A 27082-nucleotide genomic window follows, 5' to 3' on the forward strand; every position below is an offset into this window, starting at 1 on the left:
ATGATGTTAGCATTGTTGAAACGAACTTCGGTTTTGATAACAATTGTTGTTTCACTTGATTTTTTTGTTCCTTGGCCCTGTTAATTCTTATTATGCGGCTCAAATTGTGACCGCACTTGATACAAAAGTTGAAAGTATCAGCGGTTATTGTCAAACATTCGTCGCATCTTAACAATTTTTTAGTGTAACTGGGACAGGTAGTTGTTTTATTCTGCCGTTCTATCCACTTTTTGCCAAAGGGACAATGCATTGTAAAAGTTCTTCTTCTATAAAAACAAATCAATCAATCAATTTAAAGGAAAGTGACTATCACGTTACAAACTAATTCAGCCAATTATAAAAACAAAGCGATCTGACAGAAATTAAAAACACTTTTTTAAAGACACCTTTATGTTGTAACAGTGACAAATGTAGCGAGGAAGATGTGTGATCAACTACTGCGCACACAGTGGACCTGCCACATGTCTGGCGGTCATGGCGTGAGATCAACAGGTTAAAAAAAGAAACAGCCCTTGTAAAAATCAGTAATTTAAAGAGCCAAAGGTCAAATACTGCCATTTAAATTTGAGTAAAAGTGTTGTATATGGTTATGCAAGTGCTGAGTGATGACACAGAACCAATCCAGCCCTTATGCATGGCCCAGCGCGCTGAGAGGACAACCACCTGAGACTCCATTCAAGCTAAGCGATAGGTAAGGTTTGGGGACAACCACCTGATACTCCATTCAAGCTAAGCGATAGGTAAGGTTTGGGGACAACCACCTGATACTCCATTCAAGCTAAGCGATAGGTAAGGTTTGGGGACAACCACCTGATACTCCATTCAAGCTAAGCGATAGGTAAGGTTTGGGGACAACCACCTGATACTCCATTCAAGCTAAGCGATAGGTAAGGTTTGGGGACAACCACCTGATACTCCATTCAAGCTAAGCGATAGGTAAGGTTTGGCCACATCAGTAGCCTCCTGATCGCTTACGGTTAATATCTTTACTCCATTACCTGGCCTCCAAAGAAAATTGAATTAAATCAAATCACAATTAAAGATTAGTCTTGTTTAATTATTGTGGCATTGTTCAACAGCTGCGGTGTAGAAGGCGCTGTATTCATTGAATTTTGAACAGTTCTAAGATGCCATAGCATGGCCTATACTATGATGATGATGCCTTTATAAAGTTACTGGTTCTGCAATACATAATTAGGGTTTAAATTAATATGGTTTATGTTAAGAGGTAAGTGAAACGAAGTTCACCGGGTCAGCTAGTTTATGAAATAAAAATGTCCTGCTAAACATCATTCTGTGTTTTTAAATAAATTTAAATCAAGCCGTACAGTAGTCAGCAACACCTGGATGTACTGTTAAAGTTTATCTATTCTATGGAATAATTTTTCTTTTAAGAATTGTAATTTACAATTTTTCAGTAGAAATTTAATTTGTTTAATGGGTAATTAAAAAGGTTATTGTCAGTCAAATGTAAAAGGTGTATTTACTGTTATAAATAAAAATTAATTTTATCAATATCTATTCGCTTTCTGTGTACTTTATTTACACAGTTTTGTTTAGACTAAAACCCTTTACAAGTTTTATTTAAAATATTGATTTGTTCTTGGTGAAATAAAAATGTATTATTTTCCCAAAGATTAAAAAATGAGTTTCACTCCTTTTTTTTTCATTTTACACTGGTTTTTTTTTCAAAAACGACCTTATAGTTCTGGGACCTGTGTTATTAAATTTATCAGGTCAAAAACCATTAGATACGATTTAATTCGCCTTAATCTACCATACCAGAATTTCCGGAAGATCTGGTTTTTCTTGGTAAGCTAAAAACCGGGCGAAAATCTTTCGCTATTCGTAATTCGCCAAAGAAGATTATCCGGGTCCCATGTTTATAACCTTTTTCATTATTTATAAATGTAGAATAAGCTCCCTCAGTTTCTTCACATCTTCGTGAATCACCTTGTATAAGAGGCACATAAAATACAGTGAAATCGGTTCATTTTCTCACTATTGTAATTATAGTGATATATTTCAATAAGTAAAACCCTTTAAAAATTGTTTGGTTTTAAACTTATTTCATTTCATTTGATTTTGTTTTCAATTACTCAATGCATTATTAAAAGTAATTGGATTGTTTATTTCTGAAACGTAGTGTTTTATGTATAATGTACATCGTGTACAGAGATTTTTTCAAAATAATCTCAAACAAATACCTATTACAAGTCCTGAAGTATACACACTGGACACAGTCATGGTAAAGAGTTTACAGAGAGTAGATTTATTCACTGTAAACATCGTTTTACGGTCTACTTTTGAAGTAAAAGCAATATTTTGATAGATTTAATCTAACCACTATCCAAATAGTCAAACCATAAAACGAGTTACTTTGGATACATGCAAAATATTACTAATTCACTTGTAACCCTATCTTCTAAATGTAAACATAAATAATTATGATACTAAACATCCTATCCTTATCCCTAATACAAATATACTCATAATAATTGTATTGATAACGTTATACAGACGTGCCATGTTTATTTTTATATGTAGTGATGTTTTGCATATTATATGTATAAATTTTATATTGCTTTAATCAAAGCAAACGACATATAATGTTTTATTTTCATTCAATGCAAGTTCATTAGGGGAAAACGTCAAATCTCCACAAATAATAAAATTGGTGTCAAGCCTACACTCGAGGGGCTGGATAAATTTTATTTCTGTCTATCTGGCTATATCGATATCGGTATCACAATGTCTTGAGAACTAACCGACTATATACTTGAAATTTTGTGTGGAGCTTCACATCTCAGAGGCAACATCGAGTTCGAAACAATGTTCTATTGTACATAACGTAGCTATGATGGGAAGTGTTGATTTAATGCGAATGTTAAGTTTAGCTCCATTTCACATTTTTGCTCAATGCAGCGTCTGAAGTCTCATGCAGTCTCATGAAGTCGCGATGGGTGCTAGGTAAATCAGACAGAGCGTTTTAATTTTAAGCGAAGGTGTATCTATCTGATGTCGAATGATGCAAGCAGTTCGTTTTGAACGTCTGCGTCCCCGATGTTTTTGGATCTCTTCAGACCGACTCCAGATTCCTTGAGGCCAGATCTGTAACAGGGTTATATTTCAGACACTGCACTGAGCGGAAGGTGAAATGAAGCTAAACAGTCTCATTGAAATTCAATAGCAATTCCGTATACAATTTGTGAAACAAAATTACAACTATGATATCATGAAACGCTGTGTAAAAACAACGGAAAACGTAACATCTACAAAGAAAAATATCAAAGGTTAGGAATGTGTGTGAAGATGTAAACAATAGAAACTATAGACTATATAAAAATGGAAGGTTAGTAATTAACGACTTTAAAACGTTTTGGAAATTAGTGTTTTTAAACGTTACCTCTTGGAAACGAGTAGAGTCGTCTCAACACCAAACAGCTCACACCAAGTGTGAAACTTGTTAATTCGATTTACTATATCCACTAAGAGCCAGTGAGCGGTACTGATGGACATCTTGTTTTTAGACGCAACTTAAAAGTTAAACTACGAACACTCGTATTCCTTTATTTTTAGGCATAGGATAATGGATTATGTATAATTTTAAAGATATTATTAACAGGTATTCAATCGCTTTTAAACTTGTCCGATCTTTTACTAGTTATTAAAGAGAGTACAATGTATTCAATATGTTCAATGTTCATCTTGTAAATATTCCAAAAGTGGACTATACACTGTACAAGAAAAACTAAAATGCGTTTAATGCGTATTAATCGTATTTTTAAAATGAGACATCTCCATTATTCTATGATGAATAATGTACTGGAAATTCAACATTATTCTAATGAGGTTAAACTCAAGGTTGTTTTACTAGAGTCGGCTCTTAAGAGTACAAACTCTGCATTTCATCTCAAATTTTGCGAAATAGTATGCAATAGCCAATTACTTCAATCTTAAAGGTAAATATAAATTGTTTCTGATATTGAAATACTGATAAATTTACAATCTTATATTTTTACTACGTTAGTTATCAAACAAGGGGTATTAGGTTATAACTAATGCTGAATTAATCTGTTATAGTATTGTTTAACTATGCAGCAGAGATAACAATACTGCTTCAGCCTTGGGTAGATAACTGATAACATATCATAGAATGTATTTATAGCCACACAATAAAACGCTTTGTATAAGGAACTTTTTTTTATTAAATCATTCTCTATATATTTTATAGTTATAGTTTGTTCTGATTGGTACTAGTAATATGCATAGGCCTACTAATTCTAATTTGAAAAACTATACAATTTCAGAACACGGAATTTGAGTAATCTTCTAAATAAGCTATCTAAATCTTTAAAAATAAAACATTATAAAGAAACCCGTTTCAAAATGGACGAAACTATCACAATTCAAATTAAAACAATTAGATTATGGTAATAGAATGCGTTTTGTAGTGTACAATGTTGTAAACGGCAAACCTAAGCTGTTACGGTACGTTTCTTATTCAGGTTTGTTTCCTTCTGGCTTGCTTGGCTTTCATATAAGGCAGGGAGGGTTACTTTGTGTCAAACGAATCACGTTAAACTAAATAACAGTTTTTTAATTCGTCATAAATAATAATTATTAACTCATTCCAGCGTGATTACTCTCCAAAACAAAGTTAATGTTCAAATACTGTAGTCTGTTAGTACATTGGTACATTTTAAATTAATATATAATATTATAATAAACTCCTATCAGGAAACAAAAGTTTTGTGCCGTTGCAAATCATCACATACATACCTTCAAAACTGTTATTTGACGTTTCAACAACAAGAGCTGGTAGTTAATTTACTAACGTAATTCAAAATGTAAATTGGGATCAACTTCTATAAGAATGAACGTGTCACTATTTTAAGAATATAATACTTTAGATCCAGAGTAAAATATTATACTCGAGCAACATTTTCCATTCGATCATTGTTCAGCCAGCGTGAGCTAAAAGGTCATACTAGTACATCAATCAAACAACATTAAAATAATAGTAAATGGAGTTTCTCCTGGCCTTATTCTTCGACTATTATTATTCCTTAATTTATATCATTGTATAGCCTTGTTCCATAAGATATTCTATATTACTTTCTTATACCGATAAATAATATATTGTTTCGGCTAAAATATATTAAAGCAAAATAAATTAAGGATAAAACAAAATTAATTTAATTTGTTTACTGCAAATTGATTATTATTAATAAATATAAAACAAATTCAGAACATTTTCATTCTTAATAAAACAAAGGATCCATGATGGATCGTGCCCACATTGATTAAAATACAATTAAATCCTGCAAACCACTGTTTGAAAATTCCATGTATTATTACATTATAAAAATATATATTATTGCAAAAAGATTTATCAATAATTAACCAAACCACTGACATATTAATCGTACAAGAAATAATAATCAACGTGCTCTTCCCATTTAATAATCCTTCATAATTTTAAAAAATCGCCATATTACACGAGAAGATTATTTTATAACATGGCTGAAATGTCAAAAGAGTATTAATTTGATAATTTTGAATTATTAAAAGAATTTATTTCCTAAACCAACAGTTTTCCAAGACTAATACATTTTACTTTGTACATTTTTTTCTGACTAAAATGGTCCCCCGTTTTCAAATTTAAAAAAATTTAAATTTAAATTCATGCATTATTATTATTTATATACTCTTAAAAAGAATTACGCGTTTATTTATTAGTAATGTGCTTATTAATATAAATGTATGCTATTGTAAACTTTAATGCATGAAGTTTAAATGTATCGTAAATGTATTTATGATAGTAACATTTTAGATAAATAATATAATAATCTGTATATATTAATTGCGAAACCCTCATTTGCTCATTACATACACTCCAATTTTCCGATATTTGAGAAAATTCAAATTTGGCACAAGTATGCCTCATGACAAATATAAAACAAAAACGTTCTAGAGGGCTAAATTTTCATAGGTATTGAAATGATGTTGCAATTCCTAGAAAGAAACTATATTTATATTTATAAACTTCCTGTTGTCCAAAAAAAGATGAAATTAGACTTACGCATACCTCATAATGTCCGAAGATAAATAAAAGCATTTTCATGAATATAAAACATCCATTGAGGTTGGAATTCCTAGAAGAACTTATTTTCATTTTTCAACCTCGCGATAGCCAAGTAAGATGAAATTCTATACTCATATACCTTATACTCTCTACAAACAAATTTTTATAACTTAAATAGAAAACCAAAATCATTTTAATGAAAATCAAACATTCATAGGGTAGAAAATCGGTTGTAATCCTAGAATATTTATTTTTTTGTTTTTTGTTTTATGAAAATGTAATTTTATTAATAAACTAAGACATTCTTCAGATATTGATTAATTATAATTAATGTATTGGAATATAAATTATGCATGACTTTATGATGAAATTTATTAAGAAATTATGATGATACTGTATATAAGAAAAGAAGTAAACTTTTTTGCCAAAGTAGATTTTTAGTCCTACGTAGACTATGTACCAATTTTTTGACCAGGGCAACGATGCAAATTACATCTCCGAAAATGTTTTAGTCCGGGATTAAAATTATAATGGCCGAAGTAGGCTTCTCAAACAAACGTAAGTATACATTTTTTATGTATCATCAAGAAAATCTTTACTATGGTCCGAAATATAATGAATTAGAACCAGACATGTTCATACACGCGCAGATTCTCTAAAATAAGAGCCAGTCTCAATTAATTGTATTTAATTTTTTAATTTCTTAGTATGTAAATGTACCGGGAGCCTAGCCAGCCAGCATCCGGCAGGCGTCCAACATCCAGCAGCCGAGGCCAATGCTTTCTTGCGTGCATGTTCGTCCAGACAGGCTCCATTCACCAGAAACGGCGTTGGTGGAGAACGTTTGTTTTATCAGTAGGGGACTACTATATCAGATACTTTGTACCGGGTACTCGTCTATCCGCAAAACCGAAAGTACCCGGTACAGGTTACTGTTATAGATAGCTACTTTTTCGATACAAATACTTTACACGTGTACCGCCGTTCTTGGTACAAAGTATTCGGACTCGTTTAGCAGTAACAGTAGACTAACTGCAACAAGTACCTGTAAAATGTTATACCTTGTACTCTGTAATTGATGATTCTAAATCAATTTCAATAAATTTTGCTCTCGGTTACTGACATTACCGGATACAGGTAAAAGCCACAAGAAATAGTGAGAACTACCCTCGCTTGAGTGTCGTATATTTCGTAAATCATAATAGTTATACATCTTAAATATGTATACTGAGATCCCACTCCTACCCCACCCCCAACTCAACTCCTCTCCAGCTCCTGCTCTCAACATTGGCTAGAGCACAGGACTGAAAGAAATTGACATAAACCAATATTACTAATGAATAGTAAAGTTGTTCCATTGTATGCTAATTCTTTTCGTATAACAGTAGATTGTTGGGTGTTAAAATAAATAAATATTAACTTGAACTATTAAGTTTTTTGCTACTTTGTGTAAAATGTATAATGATTTCTTATAATGATTTTTACTTCTTATAGCCATAAAACTTAATATACTAGAATTTGTTGCATCTTTGTCATGTCGTTCCATTATCATAACTGATTAAATTATTACTTTTTACACTGCTTGAATTTAGTTAATATGCATCCAAACAGAGTATGTTTACTATTTAGTTATTTTTAGTTATCTTTAAATCATACAATTGTAATTTTGTTCTAATATTTACATTATATATTAGTATTATTGTGATTGCAAACTCGAGTGAAGATGGACTCGGTTCTCACACACAGGCTTTTGCCCATGTGGGTACCTTCTCGTGTATATTATTATCATATGTTTGTATTATATGTAAATGAGATAAATAAATGAAAAAAATGAAATGAAATTAAATTTAAAACTGATTTGGAGAATGAAATTCAGAATATCACAAAATAGCAATAATGTCAGAGTACCTATCATTCTATGTTGTAGGATCTAGAACAGACGTGGAACACTCCAGATCCTCAATTCTCTCCATGCTTCGAGCAGACTGTCTTGGTCTGGGCCCCATGCCTGTTTTTATGGGTTCTTGCTCCCTTCGAGGCCATCGTCATCGTAAAGAGCAAGTGTCGAGATTTACCATGGGGATTCACAAACACTACCAAACTGGTAAATAAAATAAGAATAGTTTTCTTACATTTTAGGGATATAAAATAATATACACAGGTGAAACGTTGCAGGCCAGTAAACGACCTTGTTATCCTGATATTATCATCGATATCCCCAGAGAGTTCACTTCTGGCTGGTTTATTCCTCCCAGTTGGGTACAGCAAAAACCGATGTGTTACTTAAATCTGGGCAACATTATGGATGTCCAGGAGCGGCACATCGCTAACCGCAAATGTCGAGATTCTGGGGCACAAGGGTAATTCGATAGGTCTAGTCTATTGCGGGAGATAATTGTTTGAGTTGGTGGGGTTCGTTCCCTAAGACTCAAAGGTTCTTGCCAGCCTATGAGTGTGTCACTTCCTCCCTGCTTTGACTGGAGAGGCCGGTTCAGAGCTGGCTTTCACTTCTTCCGAGAGGGCATGACTTGAGATTAGTGCCCTAAATTTTTCCTCATGAATCTCGACAGGAAGCAGTCCCTATCCCCAACCTTACCCATTCAGAATATCCTGTCACTCCGGAAGCAGAGCAAAGGTCATTATAGGACTAGGTGCAATGTTCTAAGCTTCTTGTCCTAAGAGAACAAAAAAAAAGAAAAAAAGAGCCTAGGCGTGTTTTTTTATTCAAAAAACATGTTTAAGTGTGTGCGTTTACTAATAGTACGTTTGTATCTTCAATCATGAATTGTTGTAAACTTTATCATGATTTAAACATTAGTTTGGAAAACGAACTTCAGTAAATCTCAAAAAAGAAAATATAGCTATCAACATGACAAACGAAATAATGAGTAACACAATACAAATTTCAAAATTACTTGTTACACAAATTACTTGTTTAATGTTCGGGAGTTTTTTATTTTGTTTTCATAATAAAATTGTTTGTATGTAATAAGTTTTAAAAGTGTGTTACTGTTTAGGCCTATTTCAATTTCACAAAATTAAATTGCCCTCCACACAGGCTTGGCCTTGGCGGTTCAACTGTATTTTCTCTTCAAGCTTAGTTATGTTTTTTTTTAAATATATAATTGTTACATAAGTATATTCGGCTGCATTGTACTGGTTAGACTTAGCATTTAGATTAAATTAAGTTCTTACTATTGTAATTATTATGTAACTCTTGTAATGCTTGTCTGAGAAAATAAATTATTATTATGCATTATTATTATTATTATTATTAAATATCTAGCATATATCAAAAAAATATTTCAAGTTTGTTATGTGTAGTTGCTGAACCTGGTGCTGATAGCTATTAGTGCAGTTACCTTCATCATGTCAGTAGTCCAATACATGGAAGGAAAGAAGTTGTATCCTGGTGAGCTGTGGACTCATGCGGTTAAAACAATTACCTTTGTATGTATTCACTGTTCAAATCTAATTATTCTTTTTACAGAATTAGTATCATAAACACAATGGCGTAGCCAAGAAATTATTTCGGGGGCGGGGGTCATAACAGAAGTAGAGTGGTACAATCACCAGAAAAAGGAGGGTCCGGGCGTGCTCCCTCAGAAAGTTGAAAAAATATAATGGCTAAACAGTACGTTTAGGTAACAATATTATAGTATGAAACCCGTTATTAATAAAATTATGTTAATATTGAATAAACAAACATGTTTAATAAATAAAACTTTATTCAAATTAGAATGCCAATTCGGTTCACATATTTTTGAGTTCATCTTACAACAGAATTGTTCTCATCCCTGATTTTGCCATTTTGACAAGTACCTCATCTGGTTTTATGGAAACTGGGTAATGTGATAGTAGAGCTAATGCCGTGAGTCAATAATTCTCCATAACATTTCTAACCTAAGTTTTTTCCTCTTCAGTGACAAAAATGACCTCTAACTTCAGTTGAATATACTGGTAAAGTTGCGAGAACCCGCAATAAATAGTTTATGTTAGGGTAGAATAATTGATAACAGCTGTCCAAGATAGCCATAATATTTGTTTTGGTCCATCACACCATTTTCTACATCAGAGCAGTTACTTAGATCCAATCATTGATTATGATTCTTTATCTTTAAAGACCATTTTAAAGTCACTGAATGACTTTAAATTCGTCGAATCTGCATTTTTTGGAAGCAGTGCATCAAAGGCTTTTAACAGTGGTTTCTTTACACCAAACCGATGTACAAGACCAGCAATTAACATGTGTGTGCATGGTATAAATATCGTTCTCCCGTAATATTCTTCTGCGTTGATGTGTTTGTGCCGGATGGATTGTCGAGGAATACTTATTTCTGAATCAAAGTGATCTTTTATCAAAGTTTGTGCCTTCTTAAATAGTGCAGAAAAGGCTTCAATGTCATTTTCCTTGCCTTCTTTATTCTTTGACGTAGATTTTGTAAAGTATTTGTCACATCATCAGCATAGTTTATGGCTGATGATAAATCATTTCCGACTTTGAAGGAACTTTGATAAGTGCAAAGTGAGGCCAAATAAAAACTTGCAAGTAACTAGTGAGATGAAAAAACTAATCTTCTCAATAACTGAGAGAAAATTTGCGGCTGACGATGATACTGCCCTGTTACTTTCAGACAACTCTTGAAGAGTGGCTATTCTAGCTGGAATGAGCTCCAAAAATGTATTGATGGTATCCTGTCGCTCAATGAACCTAGTCCCACACAATCCCAAAAAGCGAGTTTTCTTACTTTCAGTAACTAGATTAGGAATATTGGTATTCAATGCACTAGCCTGTACATTATTCCTAAGAATGTTTGATATATCACGTACAGTACCTAGACAGTTTATTACACAAGGAACGCTAAGTGAATAATTTTAAAATCAAATTTAACCGTATGTGCCGAACAGTGAACCGTATAGCCTTTGAATACAGCAAATATGTCCATTGAATTATGAGCATCCATCGTAGCCTTGGCCAACGAGTTTAGTCATATATAAGTCCAGTGTACTATCTATTTGCAAAGTAACTGTGAAAATATGTTTGGCAGATAAATCAGCGATATAGGTAAAATACTGAAAATCCTCTTTTAGTGCTGGCTTAACATCTTTTGTAATGTAGCGAATGCATAACGAAAATTGATCCTTCCCCGAGACTTCCATTGTTTCATCGCCTAAGATAAAAAAAACAATTACTTCTATTTATCACTTGGCCGCATTAAAATAAATTTGGATCAAATTTGCTCAGATATTAATAATATCATTTTACACATCACCGCTTAAATAATTTGCGTTTCTCGCACACTTACTTAAATGCTGCTTGAATTTATCATCAGTTTCAGCAAGAAATCTAAGTAAGGCTCTCAACTTTCCATCTTTATTTGGAGGGGTTTCTGCAGTTAGCGGCCCACAATCTCGATGACCACGAAAGGGAATACAATGTTCTTTACAAAATATGGTATCAACAATGGGCCTCAAATATTCACGGCTTTGCTCCTTTTCCCTGGCCCTTTGAGAGTCAAGTAGAGTAGCTACATCGCTTAATTTGGCATTGTACACTTGTAGGGAGTTTTCGTCAGTGATTATTGAAAATCTATGCTAGTCCAAATTAGCATGAGCTGCGATCTTTTATGTTGCGTCTTTCCATTTTATAAATGGAGCAGCTACCAGAAACCCCGATTTTGATGAGTTCCACTGCCAGTGTACTCAGGTCCAAAAGCAATGCAATTTTTGCAATATATTGGCCACTGCTTGTAAATGATGAACATCGGACATACCCGACTTTTGACGGAAACACCCGACCCCCTTCCCTCGTATCCTCACTGCGCCACGCCAGCCAACTCCACCAAACCTCGCGGTCACGTGTAGCTTGCTTGTGTTGAAACAAACAAAAAAATACAGCTGAGCATCTACCCTTCCCCTGATTACCACCCACCTAACTACTCTTCACTATCACAGATTAGTCCACAGCCAGTGGCATGTGGCGTAAATTAATTCATAATATTAGAGGTTAATGTATTAAGATACTTAAAATTATAAGTTATTTTAATGATATCGATGTTTATTCTATGATTGAAAACTAGAACAAATATGAGTTTGTATTAATACTTTTAAAGTGACTAACCGGTGAAACTACTTACAAGAAATATGAATTCCTGACCTTCTATTAATGTTTTGGGGGGAGGGCGGGCCCCCTGGCCTCCTTGGATGCGCCACGGTATAAACATTATGAATTAATATTACTATAATAGTTAAATTGTCACATTAATAAATATACAAAATTAATTTAACAATCAACACGTTATTACTATTTAACTTTCCCATTCTTCAATAATCTTTCCCTACCCACTTTTCCTCCTTCTCAATTCCAAGTGTTTTTTTCCCTATTCATTTATAGTTTGATGATGATGATGGTTTCAGGTGTTGGCTGCAGTTATCTTGGTCTGGGACAGAGTGCGGGGAGTTCACACCTCGGGAGGACTGTTTGTGTTCTGGCTGGTGCTCAGTGTGGCTGGGGTGTTCCAGTTCAGGACAGAACTGCGGCAAGCTGGGGTGAGTTTATCTGTACGTTGTATAACGGTTACTGATAGGAAGCTTCCAGTAAAGGGACAATCTCGCTAATCTTAGTATCGTATCTCTTTTAATTCCTACAAATAGTGGATCTAAATGTTTTATTTGACTTATGAACAGAATATGACCAATCTCAAACGCGGAGTCTAATCTTCACGTATTAGCTGACTACACTTCCAATGACTTGTTGATATACAGATTATATGAAATTTAATTAATTCAATAAAGTCCGTAAATATCTTTTATACGGTTTTTTACATTCGAATACAACATAATACAATAAATATTTGAATATGTCACAATAAGACATTTAAAAATATACAGGGTGTCCAAAAAGTCCCGGGTCGGTTAAATATTTGTCAAAATATTTTAAATAGAGCTACAAAATCTTACACAAAGTTACTGGACATAAAAATCTATTTTATCACATATTCAGTCATCCGCTACTTCCTCAGGGGGGCGGCCCGCTAGGAGTCAGAAGAAAATCTTAAATGTAAGCATAGGTTGATATGCATATCAAATTAAAGGTCTTTATTAGTAGAGTACAAAGCCGCAAACCCGACCTCAAACGGATGACCGAGTCAAAAATGACAGCCGTTCAAAGATGCCTAGAGTTTGCAACTTAGGTTAATGTAACAAAATACACTGATGAGATTTTTGACTTTAACTTTCCTAACATTAAAAAATGGACATGAGGTGTTTCTTGAGGTGTTTGAGGGTCATTTGAATAACTCATTAAATTGTAAACAGTTTTGGGTTAGTAAAGTTAAAATTAAGATTTTCTTCTGACTCCTAGCGGTTCGCCCCCCTGAGGAAGTAGCGGATCACTGAATATGTGATAAAATAGATTTTTATGACCAGTAACTTTGTGTAAGGTTTTGTAGCTCTATTTAAAATATTTTGAAAAATATTCAACCGACCCGGGACTTTTTGGACACCCTGTATAATAAGGTGGTAATTATACATACTACACATATTAAATTTCAACCTTTAAGTTTTATTTTATTTGTATTTTATATTTTTAGAACAAAAGGAATTGCTAAATGCAGGTTGTGTCAAAACGAATATTTTTTAGTTTAAAGGTGTTTTTGTATTCAACCCATTTGGCTTGCAATTATACATTGTACATAAAAAAGCAATTCAGTAGGGATTTTGAGAACCAATGAGGCCGATACGGAGTTACCACGTACATCAGTGGTTCTGGTGTAAATCTTGCAATGGCCCTTCTGTCCTGTTTCTTACATCTGGTAGATCAGCGGATCAGCTTGTAACGGAAGGATATAAACGTATTTCTTTATTAAGTCGAAACTACAATGCCAAAGGCGCAGTGTAGCGGGTGCGGCGGTTATCGCAAGATAACCAGATCAAGTAACGTCGAGCATGGCTGCTGCTTGTATGGGTGACCGATGAGCGATTCTGTCCTTGCAAGCAGCCCGCCTGCCCGGCCATTGGTGGTGGTACCTAACTTCGCCTGGTAAAATAAGACTCGTGCTTTTTTACTTTTAAGTCACAAACGTTAAAACCACATGGCGTCAGATCTGGTGAACGTGGAATATGTACAATCTTTATACATGGTGAAATGAGTTCAAAATATGTTCACCTATGACAAGCCACTAACTTTCTCTGATTTCTCTTATATCAGATTCTGAGGTATTGGAAATTCAAGAGAAAATATGACCTCATGGGCACAAATTTTCCACTATACAACATTACAAAATATCTTGACTGTCTCACTGAAGAATTTAATTTACCTCTGGCAGGCCACAGATTCTTTGACCATCTGTGATCTCCTATGACTATCTCCTATGATTGTCTATCTGTATAATATTCTGAGATTAGAAGTTAAATTAATCATCTCATAAGGTCCACATTTACCACTATACACTAACAATGAATAGCTGAACTTTCTTGCTGAATACCTGAGCACTCCTCAGGTAAGCCATGGTTTTCCCCCTAGGGAAAACCATGGCTTATATTTGTTCTTGTCCTAACAAGAACAAATACGAGTATGCTCACAATGTACAATGAGCAATCATGAGTGGATTCTTATTAAGTATTAGGAACATTCATCATAATTTCAATATCCATTTAATATTTGAAGGGCTTTCATTTTAAAATAGGAACATTTTGCTTGTAATTAACGAATACTTATATTTTCAGAACATTGTTTTTTTTTTCAGAATACAGAAGAACCTCGCTACAAATTTATTCTCTACATGGTATACTACCCTATAGTTCTTCTGATGTTGATTCTGAATGTATTTGCTGACCCACCACCTAGAGTTACCGACCGGCGAAAGACCGAAGTAAGGATAAGTTTATTTAAACGTTTCGCCTCAAATAAAACCAATTGCTACTTTCAAATAGTATTTCTTTTAACTTTTTATATTTTAGTTCTAATACATCCATTTTTTCTGATTTTTGCAAGTAACTATCTGCTAACATGTCAATTACAAGTTTAAAAAACTTCGCCTCAAATAAAACCAAGTTTCATTGTATATAATTGCTACTTTCAAATAGTATTTCTTTTAACTTTTTATATTTTAGTTCTAATACATCCATTTTTTCTGATTTTTGCAAGTAACTATCTGCTAACATGTCAATTACAAGTTTAAAAAACTTCGCCTCAAATAAAACCAAGTTTCATTGTATATAATTGCTACTTTCAAATAGTATTTCTTTTAACTTTTTAAATTTTAGTTCTAATACATCCATTTTTTCTGATTTTTGAATGTAACTATCTGCTCACGACATGTCAATTACCAAGTAGGGATATTCACGAACATTAACGACATTGCCTCTATATTCTCGATGTCACCCTGTACTGCCGATTCAAATGTGAACTGGTTCAGGGCAGGGACGTCCACCAACACGAGACCAAAGGCAGGAACAACTTCAAAACTGAAGAGCATAGGACGACTATGTTCGAACACTTACCATCTCAAATGGGTGTCAAGATAATCAACAAACTCCCTGGAGATTTACAACGACTTAATGAACCCAAACAATTAAAAACTCGATTAAGACACTTTTTGTTGTCAAAGGTATTTTACTCCGTTGATGAGTTTACAATGGGCCGCTGGGATGAAAATTAGCATTTTATTATTATTTTATTTCTCCTTTTCTGATATCCAAAACATGCAAATTACAATATATTGTTAGGTTCACACATATGTGGAACTTACTGTGCCTATTATAACTTAAGATAGGTTTAGTTTATAGATAAAAAATATCAATATTTATGAAATGACGTGTGCAATACAATTTTGTTAATTGTTTTACTGCAATAAAGAATTATTATTATTACTAGCGGGCCCGGCGCGCTTTGCTGCGCATTTCAATAATTTTTTGCAAAAGTTGCCCGCGGCTTCGCACGCAATTTCCCGTTGAAAACAGTACACTATATTCACTTATTCTTTTTCTATCACATTCTAAACATTGCTGAGATAATTGATAGTCGTTCCATCGTGAGCCTCTTGGGCGTATTATGAAGGTATGTACCATATTCCTGCCTCTATCTAGCTGTTACCCACGGCTTCGCACGCAAATCTTAAGAACCGAAGTCCTTATATTACTTAGTAAATTTTTTTTTTACTATAATAAATTTTAGATTAAATTAGTTATATCTCCGATGCCACGATTGAGCTTGCTTTGTTGTCTCGATCGAGAGAATATGTACACACGGAGTTTTGAGAACCATACTTCTGTCAAAAAAAACAACTAAGGTTGATTTTATAACATTCTTTATATTTGTAGCCAACGTAAGATAGTAATTATGATATCTGCATTACTCTTCTGATCAAGCATGAGCATGGTTTATATTAAATAAATATTGCAGTTAAAGGTGAATTTTTACGTCAAATTTGAATTGTATTATCTGGATAGTAAAGTCTATGTTTAACAGTGATTGCAAAAACAGTTTAAACAAAATTTGTCGTTTCTCTTAAGCTTACTCTATGCTTTAAAACTATAAGTGTAATATATGTTTACAAAGAACAGCTGATTAAAAATTTGAAAAGACGTTAACATATGTTTGCTGCAATGCATTTCTTATGGGTATTTCTGTAACCAGTGGGGCGGAATCCTGAATCGGGAAAGGGATGGGCATAGCTTATAAACCTTCTCCGTGGAAAAAATACATATGCGTACAAATTTTCATCATGATCGGTCCAATAGTTCACGATTCCATAAAGGACAAACATACAAACATTCATTTTTTATATATATAGATTATTAACATAAATATGCCATGCGTACAGAAAGAGCATATGACTCGTGTGAAGAAGACTGATTAGCAATGTTGCATGTTGAACGGTGAATGATTAGCTGTAACAAAAGGAAAGGTCCGTGTGGCACTCCAGTTTGAATGTATCCGATCGACTTCTCACTTCCTTGTACAACGATTTGTTCTTGATGTACCAAATAAAATTTAACTTATTAGATCCTCGTTTTTAACACCGTAACGTTAAAACCCATTTTATAAGCCAGTTGTGGGTGATAGTGATAAAATACTTTAATTACACTTGGTATAACGACATGAAGCTATAAAACCTAATTTCATACGCAAAACACATCCTTGAACATTCTGAAATCATATACTTATATGAATGTATATCGTGTATTATATTTCTTTATTTTATTTTCAGAACCCCTACCCAGCGGATAATGCCTCATTTTTATCTTTGTGCTTCTTCAGCTGGTTTAGTCCTCTCATATGGCAGGGTTACAAAAAACCTCTAACTCTGGAAAACCTGTGGAACTTGAGATACCATGATACTTCCGCTTACGTTGTCGCAAAATTTGAGAAACAGTGGAATAAACTTCAGAAACAAAGTATTAAGTAAGAGCGTTATTTATTACATATCATTAATATACTTAATGAAATTAGTGTAGTTAAAAATGTCTTACTATATCAAGACTAGCTTAGCTATAGTGTAAAATGTTGTATTAGCATATATAAGTAGGCCTAACGTATACCTTGCCTATTGTATAAAATGTTGTATAAAACACTGACTACCGAGCGATCGCTATCCAGTGTGCAGATAGACACAATACACTCGTGTTAGCGAAGTTGTTATACAACAATCTAACGTGTGCCATCATTGCAATCTCAGAAACAAAATTTACAGGATAATTGAAATGGAAGACTACCTGTTTTTCAAAGACCAATGAAAATATGGATTTAGAATTTAAACACTTTCGTAGTTAGTGACCTATGTACTACAAAAAGTTTATTACATATAAGGTATATTTTCCAGCAAATGTGAATATAACATAAACTTTTTATTTTTTATTCTTGACGACCCTCTTTTTACTTGACTCGTTAAGAAGATATATTTCATCAAAGCTTTTAGAAAAATGATATTATTGTTAAATGAAATATTAGTTTGTATCCAAGATCAGTATAACACTTTTATATAACTAATGAACCGCCAACACGAGTATAACAATGAAATACTAACAGACTGATAATAAAATGGTGGTCAACAGCCGACATATAAATACTCGTATGCAGTATTTACTTTTTTCTTAACGTAGTTCTAAACAACGCCTTAAATTGTCGACTAAAGGTAAGAGACAAGCTTGTTTTTCACGAAAATGTTTAATTTGATGATTTAATTTCTTTTACTCTTACTTTCTTACATTTTATTAAGGCAACTTAAATTTAAATACCATATTTTTATATTTGTTTTTTACAAAAAGTCAATGTAGCCTAAATGTTACAAGGTGTGCGACTTCTAAAAATACGTTATTTAATGTAGAATTAACAATTTATTTAATCAATCATGCTTCACTAAATGTGAAGTATTGTATTTCCTTATATTATTTTACAGAAACAGGTCATTCGAAGTATTGAACTTATTTAATGTAACTATTGAGAGATGTCTTCTTCATGGTTGGCCAGAAATCAGAAATTTTTTGTAGAGGATATTAACAGATCTGATATGAGAGTGATTTGACAATCTCTGTGGATTTTTGTAAATCAAAATTTATCTTTCAACAAACTGATTTTGTCTGTAGTGAGCACAAGACACGTTTTTATCAAATTCTATTTTTCTAGGACATCGAGAAAATTGTGTTTCCGGGGCTGCATCCCATTTCATTAAGGGAGCTGATCTTTCTGGAAAAGGTTTATTTTTTTATTTTAGTTATGAGGCATACGTGTTCCAAATTTCAATTTTTGAGATATCGGTAAGTTGGAACATTAGTGATGAATGAGTGAGGGCTTTGCTTTTTAGACATAAACCAAACATAAGTAAAATGTCAATAATAATAATAATAATAATAATAACGTCTTTATTTCAAGCGATTTTCAACATTATATTGTTGTTTTTCAAAATAACTCATGTCATACATTTTTAATCAAGGCACATACAAATCTATATCATCATCCGAGAAATACAAAATTAAACTAATCTAACCTCTAATACATTAAACAGCTATTTAGGGGTGAAAACACTCCTCCTCCAAAGCCAGTCTGAGATTGTCCTTAAAACGAGGAATATCCATAAGCTTTAGACTGTGAGGGACACTGTTGTATATCTGGGGGCCAAAGTATCGAAATCCATTCCTCCCCATCTCCAGCCTGACCCTGGGCACCTCCAGCATGGCGTCCTGCCGAGTGTGACAGTACCTAATCTCAGCCCGGGTCTGTAGCATCCCCCTGAGGTAAGAGGGGTTTCCCGTCAGCAACACCTTGTGAACAAGGCAAGCCACCTGAAGTTTGAAAATGTACTTTATCGGGAGGATCCTTGCTGTACGGCGATACTGGCTAACGTGATCAAATTTTCTCAGGCCGTACACAAATCTTACAGCAGAGTTCTGTAACCCATCAATCAGGACCGCACCCTCAAGGATCAATCTTCCCCAAATTTAGGAAGAGCATAAACAATAACTGGGAAAACCACAGCTTTGACAATCTTCAGTTTCACTTCCTCCTGGAGTAACCCCTTAAACCTAAACAACACTCTTAACCTATTCATTACACCACGATTGATATTTTGAACATGGTTCAAGAAGGTTAAACTGCTTGTCAAAAGTAACGCCAAGGATTTTTACTGTGTCCGAAACCTGCAAAGGAACACCTCCCAAGGAAACTCCCAAGGGTGCATTACCAAGAAAGACTGCATTTGAAGAGGGGTAAAAATTAAACAAGTGAAACACTTTCTTGGATTCAACTGAAGCCCGTGATCGTCAGCCCAGAGCCTGACCCTCGACAAATCAGCATTAATCTGTTGCATTGCCAAGGAAGACTGTAATGGAGGATATGACAACACAAGCTGAGTGTCATCAGCGTAGGAGTAAAGGGAACAGAATGATAACTCAAGATTAAGATCCGCAGTATACAACAGAAACATAATAGGACCTAAGCAGCTACCCTGAGGAACCCCTGACTCCTTGAGAGCAATCCCTGAAAGACGATCATTCACCCTGGTTACCTGGGTTCTGTCGATCAGATAAGAGCGAAACCACATTGTTGAAACCTGATTAAAACCGTAGTAATACAGCTTAGCCAAAAACGTATCAAAATTCACTGAATCGAATGCATGTGAGAAATCAAGAGCAGCTAAAACTACTACATAAATTCTTATCCCTGGCGGAAAACAGTTGGCTTGTCAAACTTAGTAGAGCAGATGTCGTACTGAAACCCTTCCTGAAACCAGACTGACTATCGGGCAAAACACCGCTGCACTCCAGGAAGGAAACCAACTGATTTGTCACAATTCTTTCCAATACCTTAGACAGAACTGGCAAAATGGAAATGGGCCTAAGCTCGAACAAACTAGTAGGATTACTATTTGGGAAGAGGGTATGACCAGGCTTTTTTTCCATCCAGAGGGGAATCGGCCAGAGGAGAGAGAGATTAATAATATGGGTGATAGCCCCGATACAGAAAGGACTAACTGCTCTGACCATGATGATTGAAATTCCGTCAATGCCAAAAGCCGCTGTGGAGATACTGTTGATAGTGTTTTTTACCTCACTCTCGCTCACTGCCGAAACTGAAACTTATCTTGCACCTTTTCGCAAGTAGCGTGCTTATAAAAAACCCGAGCCTTTCCGGGTTTCACACTGTTATCGCCGCCCAAGCCGGCGAAGCGGCTTAATTTAATTAACCGCCAAAGTAGCGGTTAATTTCATCCGGGGAAAATATTAACCGATACAGAACCGCCAGCAGTGCCCAACTTCAGATCTCCTGCGCGCAAGGTTGCCCAGAAAGATTTTGAGTCACTGCACTTTAACTTTGCCGCAAAATAATCTTTTTTCGCCTTTCTAACGGCGTAATTGAGTTTATTACGTGCGCTACAGTATGCCGCTTTCGCACGTGCATCATTACGAATAAAGTAAATCTTTTTTAATTGGTTTTTTGTGCATGTCAGAAGCATTATTTCTGAATTTCGCCAGGGCGCCTTCCTTTTGGTCACACGCTTTTTTACCAATGGAGCACATGCATCAAATACCTGTGTAATTCCCGCGGTCAACATATCCACAGCATCGTCGACATCACTCTGAAGTTCAACCCCACGCCATTCAATGGAGGAAAGCTCTGAGGAAAACATTTGCAGATCCACTTTTGACAGTTCTCTGTAGGAAATGAACTTTTCCTTCATCCTCTCCTTAGTCTTGCAAGGGCAGTCACAGAAAACCAACTTGTGGTCAGTGATACGCTTGCCTCGACCATCCAAGATCTTAGACGTGTCAACCACACCAACAGTCATGTTGCTCGGGAATTTCCTAACGATGATATGATCAATCAAGGCTGCGGTATTGTCTGTTTCGCGGGTTGGTTCATTGACGATCTGAGCAAGGTTCATCGATGCCAAGAGATTCCTGAAATATTCTTGAACAATTCCTTGAACTCCGGCTTATTGTTCCCAAGAAGATCAACATTAAAGTCGCCCATCAAAATCACCTCATCAACTTGAGAGAGCATGTCAATGAAGAGGGCATGGAACAGAGAAGTAAAGCATGAGTAAGGGATATTCGGAGGCTTGTAGACCACACAGACACACACAAGCGTAATCCCTGAACTTTTCCCAACACGTATATGTATTCCAGCCGGCCATCAATATGATCAAGATAGATCCGCTTCATATCGAATCTTTCCCTGAAGTAGACGGCGACACCGCCGCCATTTGAAGGCAAGCCAGGGGCCGCACGTCCTATCAAAACGCCAAAATGAATAGCCCTTCAAACTGTAACAATCCGAAGACATATCAGGAGTAAGCCAGGTGAGATACCCAGGAAATCAAAGTTAAATCCTCAACCACAGAGCAGAGCTCACCGAACCCCGTGTCAATTGAACGAATGTTCACATGGGCTAATCTGCAGAGAGATGGCGGCCTATGACGGCGTTTCCCGACAAAGGTGGGAGATAGAGGCGGTTGTACAGAGCTGGCCACTGAGGGCAAAACATTCAAAGAGGGATGACCGTCCAAGGCTGCGGTCTCCGAAGAAGTAGGCGCTAGAGGAAGAGGTACAGAGCTAACCGCCGAAGGCACTACATCCACTCCCTCCTGAATATGAGAGGAAATAAAGTTGCCGAGAAGAAGGTTCCCCGTTCTGTTAAGATGACGACCATCACGAGCCAAGTGATATCTTTTTATTGATATCAATAGTAATAGTACTCAGGTTTAATTTGTCCAACCCCACGAGTGATTGTGATTCTTCTATTTCCCAACATTGCTGAGTGTTATTGGTGCTAATATTGTTTTCCCCCTTTTGATGGATTTATCTCAATTATTTACATACCGTATATTAACATAAGTAATATGATTTATTGGTTTCATTTTATCCAAAGAAATTAAAATACTGAAGCTTTTGAAACCAGAGAATATTGATTAAAATTGGTATATTATGTCTAAATTTGTTATTATATTTCCATAGGTTTTCTACTAGAGAGAGACAGAATCAATTGAATGGAATACTGAAGAATCGAAGCAACAAACCAAAGAAGCCAGTTTCAGTCATTGGAACCATGTTCAGAACATATTGGATACCCATGGTTAGCGGAGCATTGCTGAAGATTGTATCAGACGCCTTAGCGCTTCTGAGTCCTTATCTTTTGTAGTAAGTTAACACCTATAATTGTGCTGTGTGCAACATATCCTGTATATATTTTGTGTCCGCAGTATCGCTGAAAATGTTTCGCATATTAGTCCACATTTGTTACAGTAATTTTATATTATAAATTTCCAATACACGAACATCGCATAAACAATACGTTCATTATTCAGTTAGTAATATGTTGCTGATTAAACTATTGTTGTATTATCTCGTGGTGAACACTTCGTTAATTTTTTCCGCGAATTGCAAGTATATTGATTCTTTGGAGCTGTGGGATACTCAGTCAAAAGCGTTTTTCATAACGAAGGCACCAAGTCAAAGTGGAGGACCAGGACTTTATTAAGATTATACTCAGATTATATTCTACCCCAAGAGATTAACGCACACCCAATATGGGATTCAATCATGTATGGTATGTAGGCTCCTTATTCAATTACTATACTGGCTCCTTTTTAGGTTATCTCTCATTCACATTATTTTCCTTACTACATAAAAAACAGATGATGTTTTTAGATTAAATTGCTTATACAAGGTATTGACATTACACACAACTTTAATGGTTTTAATTATTTTTTATAAAGGTTGTGGCACACATTTTGAGCATGGAATATGATCTATGACTGTGAGACTGATTGTGTTCTCTCTCTCACTCCGAATGTTTAAGGCCTCATTACTCGCAAGTGTTAGGTGTTATGACCTCATTGCCGTTTTATACATAAGATTATTAATAGGTCTGGAGTGAGAGCATGGAGTTAAGGATTGCGGATCATAATATTATTTGTACTGTAAATTCTAGCCAGAACTCATTCTCAACGCATTAGTGTATAGATTTCCTCATACGTTATTTGTACTTCATAATTATTATACATTTTTCATTCTGTATCGAATAGGAAAAGTAAAAACCATTTATGTTTTTTGTTTAGTTTAATGATAAAGTTTGTGGAGAGCAAGGATTACATGTGGAAAGGTATCCTGTACGCAATCTGCATATTCGTAGCTTCCGAAATGCAAACGTTATGCCTACATCACAGCGGTGACATAATGTACAACTTTGGTGTGAACTGGAGGACAACTATCATGTCTGCCATTTATAAAAAGGTAATAACAATTGTTGATTAATTCATTGAAAAATGTGTCAATAAAATGAAGATTTAAAATTTACTACTCACAGAGAAATTTACAGACAGTGTTTTTAGATTAGAAGCAGTTTTTGATATGACACTGGTTATATATACTACTAATATCAAAGATATATCCGTGAGAGGATCTATATTTCTTGATTTATTTTGATATTTTGTGGTTGATTTTCATTAGTCACTCCATTCCATAAGTCTCTTTCTATTACAAAATACGATTATCCGTATTGTAAACAATTATTTCGCATTTATTGTTAAACAAGGTATTTAAATATCATACATGAATTATCATTAAAAACAACATACTTTCCTTTATATTGGTTTCTTTAAACTTTTTGCATACTCCAATAATCCTGGGTGAAAAACTTGCAGAGTTTAATAACAAATTTGTTTGTCAGGTTTTATTGAGAAGCATATTCTTTTCCAGCTGTGAATAACTTTCATACCGCTGTTGTGCCACAGGTTGGAGATCAAGTGGTGTAGAGCTAGAGGGGTAAAGAAGCAGTAAGGTGTATATCGACCTTTCAAGCATCATAACATTCCCCACAAATATTGAGCCTTTGAAAACTTCTGGTTGGCTCAATGTGTGAAAGTTAAACTGAAGAAGTATGACCACACCCGATAATTCTGTACTGCAGCCATGAGTCAGAAGTTGTTGTAGAATTCATGGCAAAGGCACAAGATGGCATAGTTTAGATGATAAAACCTATTTACCAGGGGGATAGATGCGAAGTGTGCGTTCACACCTAAAGACTAAGCCGGTGTCATCCACAATAGCTATATATAATACCACAGATTGTATGTTTACTGGGGGCCCTACCTTACGTCTACAACCTACCAATCACTGCGGGGTCGAGATGTGTCGTTCGGTCACGACCCGTTCAATTCGAACGTGTCATTCAGGTGAACGAGTGATCCAGATCGCACTGTTTTGAAAGACCAGATTACCTGAATGTTTCGTTCACTTTTTTACTCCAACTGAATAAATCTGTTATTTTCTTTTACAATTAAGTTCATAAATCCTTAGCAATTGAAAAAGTAGCTCAAGTATTTTCAAGCACTTTCATATAACTGAAAGTGTTCATTTCATTCAACCGGTCTTTCTTTTAATAAGTAAACAATGGGCCATTGCATCAAAAACATTGACTCTAAACCTACACCACGTGCTTACTAGTCTTAAAAAACTTGTTCAATATAATATATTTGGAAACTAGAAGAAATTTCATACAGATTTCATGTAAAAAACGTTACAGTATACAATAAGAGAACTGTGACAGTTTGAAGATTTTGACCAAAAACTGTTTTTTGATCCCTTTTCCAAGATCCCTTCAGTGTGCATACAATTTGGAACACACATTATAGAGAATTGTTATTACGACAGTCATGATAAAATTCTTTTAACTACGTCAAGAGGTCAAATTTCCTTTTTGGCCTAGTTCGAAGAAAGGCAGATTTCACAGATGCTGTGATTGTAATTAAATAGTGCTTAACAAACGTAATTTCTGGTTGATTATAACTAAATCACTTTTACGTTATACCAAAAAATGTCTAAGATTGTTTATGGAATCATCCAACAACAATCATCATCATCATTGGTTAGTTGGATTATATATGTATGGAGGAAATCTTATTATAAGGTGAATTTAAGAAGAATTCCAATCGACTTCAGCAAATGCTGTATAAGTTTAATTTTTTGAAAGATTTATATACATAATGCATTGTGTTTTTACTCCGTTTGCTTTAAATATCTTTTTAGTTTTAGCTTTAACAGCCAAACATCACTAGTATTTTTTTAACTTTGTTTAGAACTTAACAAATGCAGGCTAACAAACATGCGGAGAAAAGATAAATGATTGGACATGTTTTAAATAAACTCCACATTTGGTTTAGTAGGATTAAAAAATGTAGTTATCGTATCACAATACGTCACATTGGACATAACTTTTTAAGGTGAATAATTGTTTTGGTCTTCAGATATAATATGTAATATATGATTCGTGAAAGTTTTGAATTTTTGATCATATAAATGGTTGCTAGGCTCTTCGTATCTCCAGCTTTGCCAGGAAGACCAGATCCTTCGGTGAGATAGTGAACGTGATGGCGGTGGATGCCCAACGGTTGGTCGACACTAGTGCATTCTTGCACCTCACTTGGATCAATTCCTTGTCAATCATAGCCTGCCTGTGCTTCCTGTGGAACATACTAGGTGAGCCTTTTGTATTTGAGGTAACATGTTTAGCTTCATGTAATACTAGAAGTAAAAAATCTCCAAAATAAAAATCCACTGATGAATAGTATGAGTGGGTAACAGGATTGTCATGGCCACTAACTGTCACGTTTACCTAGTATAATTAAAAATTAAATAAGGATATTGCTGTTTCATGTCCTCCATTATCTCTTTATCTGTCTGTATATGAAAGGCAAAGCCCTCACTCACTAATTCTCCAACTTCCCATTATCACAGAAAGCTGAAAATAGGAAGACGTATGCCTCATGATATTTATAAAGCGCATACATAAGTATAAACATATTCATGCGGACTGAAATGAGGTTGGAAACCATAAAAAAACTACTCGTATATTATGATTTTAAAATCCTTGATGTTCCAGAAAAATGAAATGTGACACACACGTGTATTATGCTCTTAACAGATAAAAAAGCATTTTCATGAAGATCAATTATCCATATTTAGAGGAAAGATTTTTTCAGACTGTTGCTTTTTATTATATATGTCAATAGGCTTGGAAATCATACTGAGGGCCATCTTATCCAGTACGCTGACAATACTAGTGTTGTCTTGCATTCACGCTGTCTGGAATATCTCCCAGAAATTTTACGAAATGCCTTGGACCAACTTCATTCATGGTTTTCAATAAATGATCTACTATTAAAAGTTGATAAGATTATGATTATACTATTTGACTTGGTGAATAGTGTTTACAAGATATTTCATTGCAGTGGGGATCATCTCATACTTTCAGATCATGTTTCGTTCTTGGGTGTTAAAATTATTCTAACCAAAAGTGAAACTCTCAATTGGGTCAAGTTAGCATTAGGCTTGCCAGAGCCCTCTATTGCCTTCTATATCTATCTAGTTTCTTAAACAAAAAAAACCTTTAAAATTTTATATTCAGAATTTGTAAATTTTTTATTATTTACCCTGTTCTTAGCTATGGAGTCAAGCTGTGGGGGCGGCTACTGAATCCTCTTTGTTAAAAGTTTT

General features: G+C 34.7%; 1 protein-coding gene across 7 annotated transcripts in view; it reads left to right on the forward strand.

The window, feature by feature from the left end:
• The window catches only part of LOC124369116 (multidrug resistance-associated protein 1-like), a 93805-nt gene that overhangs the window by 5381 nt on the left and 61342 nt on the right, over positions 1-27082 (forward strand). For 6 of the 7 annotated variants that reach the window (XR_006923043.1, XM_046826893.1, XM_046826876.1 and 3 more), the window contains exons 2-9: positions 8016-8192; positions 9413-9538; positions 12506-12637; positions 14836-14961; positions 17302-17495; positions 22544-22726; positions 23647-23821; positions 25897-26065. Coding sequence is in view for 6 of the 7 variants with exons in the window: in XM_046826893.1 (XP_046682849.1) it covers positions 8016-8192; positions 9413-9538; positions 12506-12637; positions 14836-14961; positions 17302-17495; positions 22544-22726; positions 23647-23821; positions 25897-26065 (1282 nt within the window). In the remaining variant the exon portion in view is untranslated. The remainder of the gene's footprint in view (positions 1-8015; positions 8193-9412; positions 9539-12505; positions 12638-14835; positions 14962-17301; positions 17496-22543; positions 22727-23646; positions 23822-25896; positions 26066-27082) is intronic. The other variant, XM_046826902.1, reaches the window with a different exon arrangement.

The sequence above is a fragment of the Homalodisca vitripennis genome, chromosome 1, assembly GCF_021130785.1.
Source record: "Homalodisca vitripennis isolate AUS2020 chromosome 1, UT_GWSS_2.1, whole genome shotgun sequence".
NCBI classification, from domain to species: Eukaryota; Metazoa; Arthropoda; class Insecta; order Hemiptera; family Cicadellidae; genus Homalodisca; species Homalodisca vitripennis.